Source organism: Cupressus sempervirens, chromosome 1 (genome assembly GCF_028749045.1).
Source record: "Cupressus sempervirens isolate cs-2001-9-10 chromosome 1, ASM2874904v1, whole genome shotgun sequence".
In the NCBI taxonomy this organism is placed as follows: Eukaryota; Viridiplantae; Streptophyta; class Pinopsida; order Cupressales; family Cupressaceae; genus Cupressus; species Cupressus sempervirens.
The window spans coordinates 563,656,458-563,663,641 of NC_143118.1; the positions used below are offsets into that span (position 1 = coordinate 563,656,458).

A 7,184-nucleotide genomic window follows, 5' to 3' on the forward strand; every position below is an offset into this window, starting at 1 on the left:
AGGCCTTCCGGGTTACAGCCAGATACAACATATAACCCTAAGTTCTATATTCAGCTTCAAACTCGCAACATCTGCTCTGCCTCCCAGTCCTCTAAGTTCTACCTAAAGCTAAACCAAATACCTCTACTTATACTTGCCAAAACAGCTTACAAAACATTCTAGAACATTATATCAAAGAAAGGCCGACCTCAAAACGGTCAACACATCCCTAGACAAGATCTTATCATTAAATTCACAATCTAAATTAAATACAAGAGTCAGCTCCAACTGAGAACCAAACACAGACAAACTCGGTCAAAGGACCCGAGCATCAACAACAATAGGTCCACTCGGCGCATGAAGGATCACTCGATCATCACAAAACAAACTCGTCTAACACTGCAGGACTCAGTCAACACTGAAAAGCCTGGTTACCAAAGAAGAAACTCGATTGATACAACAAGCTCGGTTAACATAGAAAAAGCTCGACTAACACTAAAGAGCTCGGTCATCATAGCAGGAACTCGATCAGATTACCAAAATGAACAAATGTGTAGGATTGCAAGGAAACCTAGGATGCTCCTACATTAGATAAGAAGATGTGTCATCATTAGAAAGTTAATGATATTGTTTATGAAATGCCATGAACCTTTTCATAATATCTGTTAAAGGCCCAAGATGGGCAGAGAAAACTTGTATATAATAGACAATATTTAATCAAGAATCATGGACAGCCACACCAAGATTCATCAAGGATGACCAGCAAGGTTGAGATGAAGGGTGATGGCTAGTAACAAATGATTAAGGGAAATAACCTGCAAGAGAAAATGAGGAAAACCAATACAAACTAATCAGTAAATGAATATACCCAAGTGTATAAAACTGAGTCAACTCATACTGGTAAGTAGGTATAGGTCTTGTTTGTCAAATCGAGCAGTAGTTGATCGGGTACAAAGTGCCCATGCAAATCCTTAGCCAAGGTAGGTTAGTGGCAATGCTTGAAGCTATGATCAGTAGAGGTCAGGGTAGCTTGCAGTCAAATAGATGGGTTGATCGCAAGGACTTCATAGCTTAGCCAACTATATAGCTAACACTCTAACACCCGGATGCTCAGGTGGCATGACAAGCGACGTCCGATGCCTAATTCCGCGTAGGGAGGGCCTTTCTCAGTTAAGATTGCGTGGGGATACTTAGGGTCCACGGTTTGGAGGTTAAACCTTTGACAATGCTTCTCCTCTCCACCAATTTCCAAGACTTGCACAAGACAAAGTCGGGATCTGCTTCTTAAGCCTTCACAATTATCTGCTATTATTCTTTTATGTACTAAATCAAGTTCAATTAATTAATACAACTATTCCTTCATATTTAGATAGCATTGAATGATCTCTCTTTCCATCAAGTAATGGTTAGTTATGAATACTTTTCGTTGTAAGTGAAAGAAAATTCAGTTATTTTGTTATAGTCATTAACCCTCTTTCATATGAATCTATAAAGTAACTATTATAACTCACTTTCATGCATGTGAACATAGATAGTAATGAAATCAATGTTTTATTGATTATTAATTAAGGTTGGGAAAGAAGCTTGTTACATTAACAATTGGCATTTAATATTTATCTGTGGAATTTGGCATTGATCAATGAGTAAGTATTGTACTATGAAATGATTTAGTTTTAACTTTCTCATATTTCGCTTTTTTTTTGTATATAATACATATATATATATATATATATATATATATATATATATATATATAATACATATATATATATATATATATATATATATATATATATATATATATATATATATATATATATATGTATTATATACAAAAAAAAAGCGAAATATGAGACACACACACACATACCCATACATACCAAACACTCACGTATTGGGTTCTCATGCCAACACCCATCCATATAATTGTTGTCATCTCCACACTTATGTTGTATGAATTATTTTTTAAATGAATACTTAATAGTTGTTGTGGTTACATTATATTACTTGTTCGAATATTTTTGAACTAACAATTGGCATTTAATATTTATTTTTGGAATTTGGCATTGATAATGAGCAAGTTTTTGAAATGATTTAGTTTTACATATTCTCTTTTTTTTGTATATATAATGTACACGCACACACACATGTACCATACGTACCAAAACACCCACGTATTAGGTTCTCATGCCTGCACCTGTCCCCGAACATGAACCGATAACTTAGTGTAAATACATGCCATATAATTGTTGCCACCTCCACACTTATGATGTACGATTTTTTTAGAATCAATAATTGATGCTTATGATTCTCTTTACATCTCTATGCATTTAGTTATTTGTTTGTGTTAGTCTTTGCTCAATTAGCAAAATTATTCTTTCATAAAAGTAATAGGAATGTTTGCATTAGAGGTGGATTATTAAGCAAGACATACTTTGTATGAGTCATTTATCAGTTTTCTTGTTGTAAGGAAATAATACTTAGTCAAGGAAATAATACTTAGTCAAGGAGACCACCTGACATATTTATTATTAGAATAGAAAGATGTACTATGTTATGGCTAAGCATTCCCTACAATAGGCACTAATCCACCTCTAAGCATTCTTCCACGCCATATAAATCTTTAAAACAAAAGATTCAAATGTAAACTTTAGTACCCACTTTTACTAGTTTATAAAAGCTGACCCAATACACAATTCATGCAACATGTTGCTATGTCATGGAATTGAAAGACATTCATAGTTCACTTACATATATGTTCAATAAAAGAGAACTAACACAGCAGAATAATAACTAGAGCACACTTAAAATCAAATGGACATTAAAGGAATTGAATCTACATCAACATCATATAGACAATATGCATGTCTCGAATGTTGTCTTCAATCTTTTTCATGGCTGATAATTATGTCCATTAAAGCTAGATGAACACATTCACCTGTTCGCTAGATAGAAGTTTTAGGCTTACGAGGTTGGCATCTGTTCTTCCATTTCAACCATTTAACATTTGCTTCTAACATGTTAACTACTATGTGGACATGCCACCAGAAATGAAACAACAAGGCATAACAGAGGACCGGCTACAGCTTTTGCAAGATGTGAGTAGAGCTTTAGACCCGGCATTCTTACTTCTTTGGTGGGAGTTTGTGGAGCCGGTAAGACCACATTAATGGATGTGTTGACTAGTCCGAAATAAGTGGCTCTTGATTGATCCTGGTGCAGAAATTATCATGTCAAAGGCCAATGAAGAAAGAACTACTAATGATTTTAGAGAGCTTGGGCAAAGGTTAGCTCAGAAGTTTCACATTCTCTAGAGAGAAAATTAGTCTCAGCTTTGTGAAAGGACACTTATGGTAGCTTCAGGTCATATAAGTTAACTTTGTAGAGGTTAATTAACCTCACTCAAATCATGTATTTGGGAAGTAGTTATTAACCACAGAAGGGTAGTTATTAACCTCTATGTCTATATAAGGGCTCTTTTGGGCTTTGTAAAAGGGGGACTTTTTGACTTTGAAAAAAGGGAGTACTATACTAAAATTTTGATTACGAGATGATATTTGGAAAGTATGTACAGATTTTGTCTTTGTAATCGGAAATTCCTCTTAGGTTCTTGGTCCAAGAAAATAAAAGAACGTGCAATTTGAGTTATCTTCTTCTCAATCTAAATTGTTAAAAATGTTGATTCTCTTTATAGTGAGCATTCTCACGGTATGGTGTAGATGTTTATGAATCTGTGGATCAACATTGTGCTAGTAATAGCTTTCAAGCATAGATCTTGATTGTTATTAGCGGTTTTAAGTTAGTAATCCGGGAAAGCCTTGAAGTCATGTGGTGCATTCGTCATCATGAGCTTTCTCACCTTTTAATTTTGATTTCATATTTATTTGAAAATTTTCAAAATTACATCATACAAGGGAGCTGTCCCTCTAAACGCAGAGGAAGGCCGCATACCAAGGGCCTATCCAACTGTTGTGAACAGTTTGCCACATACACTCCATTGGGCAAATTTTACAGTGACAAATCTGTTTACCAACAGGTACAAATATTTACATAAATCAAACATTAACCATCTAAAATATATATTTACATAAACTAACCTGCTTGGACTTAAAACCAAGACAGCGCAACTCATCAAATCTTGTGGGCCTGTTAACTCTAACTGAGCCATGAAGCTGTCGATATTCCAAGCTCCTCGCCCTCTGCAGGAGCCTCATGACATCCGACTGCTTCTTCCACAGCTCCTCGAGATACTTGTAAGTCCCTACACCCCAACGACATACTTCTATCACTTTCAGTAATTTTTGAAAAGCTCTGGAATAACATAGTAGCAAGCAAAAATATGAATATTACATAACCCACAATCAAAAGTCAATCTTGCTCAAATATGCCCATCGAAGTCATTTCGGCCTCGTATTGGGGAATGAGTGGAACATACAAATGCGGAATAAGCAAAATAATACACCAAATTAGACGAAATCCAAGAAAGAAAGAAAGAAATACAAATGCACTCAGAGCTAACCCATTTCTTCTCGTGGCCTGCAACAAGCCAAACTTCTCAATACAAGTAGGACGTGATTTATATATACTCTAGCAGTCCATGCCTCTTCCTCGTTACTAAGGATGAAAGCTACCTTGGATAAGAAATGCACTGATTTGGACGGCCAGCTATCTCGTAATCTGAAATAGAAGGAAGAGTTCAAATTTGCGGTGTCGTACGTAAGATTTTATTCTAATATTAAGCTCGTGAAGGGCTGCAGTTGTGATTTTCACATGATTCTGAAACAAAACCATGAAGAGCACAGTGTTGCCCTCAAATTCAGATGACTTATTTAAAGATGGCACCCACTAATAATTAGACATGAGCATTGCAGTCCGCAGGGTTTAACCGACCGCGGGGGTTTAACAGACCGCTGGCGGGGTTTTCTGGCTTTGCCGACCAAGAGTGCAAAATATGTTCGGCACATTAGTAACGTAAAAATGAAACAAGCCGCATAATATTTTTTCAAGGGTGCGAAGGTTGGGTCCTCCTCAAGGGAAAATGGTCTAGGGTTTTGTAGGTTTATTGTGCCTTGCGCATATCATTGTAATGAAAATTATTCATTTTTATTATTAGTTCTGCCGAAGGCAGGATACTATAGCATTCAGTGAAATGCTACTTTCCAATTAAAGTATCCAATCATATTCTTTTATTTTTCAAAAAAATTTAACTCTATATAGTTCTAAAATATATTGATATATTGATATTTTATTATGTAATAATATTTTACTAAGGGAGTATCATTCTAGATAGATTTAATTTTGGAGGAAATTCTATGATTCAATATGTATGATTTTGAAATGGATGACTTTTTTAGGAAGCTTAGAATTTGACATATGTGGCATTGCCTTGTAAAGTTGAATCTTGATAGCTATATCACAATCTAACTAATTACTCGTGTGCATAGAGTAATAACTAATTATTTTGACACCTACACAAGCTACATGAGCTATTTTAAAACTCACTTTTGTTTTAACATACCACACAACATTATTCTAGCTGACATGCACTAATAAATATTAAGTTGTTTCTCAACAACTTAATATTTATTACAATTGTGATACTAGTTTTAACACCTCTAAGAATGGAGTCTCTTTGTGGTTCCATTTTGTCTTATTTTATTTTGATTTGAGTGAGACTCTTGTATGAGTTTTCATGACTATTTGTATGTGTAACATCCTAAAAATTCAGTACTCGTGATTGGGTGCTTTATTAGGACCTATTAGACCCTATTTTGATGATTTCGAGATCTAATATTCATTATGTTTGATCCTAGAAACCTGATTCTTTTTTTCTCACACCTTCTCATCTATCTGGACATCTCATTTAAATTTTGGTCCATTCTTCATGTGACATGTTGCCAATGACAATGTATCCTTGGGGTATCTTGCCAATGGTGTCATGTTTGTGAGGATTGAGGCCCAAATTTTGCCCACGGTTTGATGTCAAGTATTATTCAAAGAATTGATTCTATGGTTGACCTGGATAATTTTTAACCTGAAATAATGGATTGATTTTGGTATTCATTATCAAGTACAAACCTACATTCATGATTCACAACTTTTTTGATCAAGCTATCAAGATTTTCAAGGAGTCAAGAGGAATTGAGCACTTGGATTCAGAATTGAAGGTAAACACCAAAGGTTAATTTTCTCCAAATATCTAATTCTTCAAGGTCATCCAAGTCAAAAGCAATCTTCTCCGATTGAAGCAAGCTTCTCTCCCACTTTGATCAAGTAGAGGAATTCTCAATCAAGCAATAAGACCCTTCCATCCACATCCTCTCTTTTTCTTTACAATTAATTATCAAACATGTCCACATTCAAGATCTAGGAGTGGCATTCATAGATCTATGCATTTGTACGGGCATCATTAAGTTTGTATTACATTCTAAGGTCAACTCTTTGGATTTCAAGTACATTCAAGCACCTTCATTGGTATGAGTGATTTATACCATGAGGGTTATGCAAGGTGGATCAATTATTTACCTTTTTTCATACTTTCCTTTATGCATTTGTATTTCATTTTCAAGTGTGATTTCTAAACTTTGACCAAGGCAAAACCCCTTAGACAATATTTTCCCTATTTTTTTAATGTATGTGAATAGGTTATAGACCCATCAAAAGTATTCTAGGCAATTTAGGAACAATCAAACAATCTCTAAAAAAATCAATTGAAAACACCAGGGACGAGTCATCATTGTCATCATGTCTAAGGTACATATCGTTCTTACCATTATGTCTCCTACATTTTGAGCCCAAATTTCAGCCACAAATCAAATTTATTTTTATTAATTATTTATATAAATTAAAACTCATTATTTATTTGTATCATTCTTTTATTTACATTTTTAGCAACTTACCTAATTAATTATTTATATTACTTCATCTTATCATTTTTATTTTCATAATCACATACTTTAGAGAAGGATCATTGTCTCGCTTAGTGTTTGGGTCTCTTCTTGAACCTACTAGTGTATCTTCACTCTGAAATGTGTAATTCGCGAAAATGGGACTCCATCTATGCATTACTTCCTTTTCTTTATGTATATTTTTTGTGAACCCAACTCAATACATTTTCAATTCTAGTTTGGTGTTTAGTTCTAATTTGTATGCATCGCATTAATCATTATCTATATCACATATTTGCTACATTTTATGAATTTAGA

General features: G+C 34.4%; 1 protein-coding gene across 1 annotated transcript in view; it reads right to left on the reverse strand.

Annotated features, from left to right (window-relative positions):
* The window catches only part of LOC149578676 (polyribonucleotide nucleotidyltransferase), a 273,752-nt gene extending 268,696 nt beyond the window's left edge, over window positions 1-5,056 (reverse strand). The window contains exons 1-2 of the mRNA XM_089831043.1: window positions 4,499-5,056; window positions 4,077-4,240 (exon numbers count right to left, since the gene is read on the reverse strand). Coding sequence (XP_089687169.1) covers window positions 4,077-4,240; window positions 4,499-4,502 — 168 coding nt within the window. The 5' untranslated portion in view covers window positions 4,503-5,056. The remainder of the gene's footprint in view (window positions 1-4,076; window positions 4,241-4,498) is intronic.
* Window positions 5,057-7,184: the final 2,128 nt, after the last annotated feature.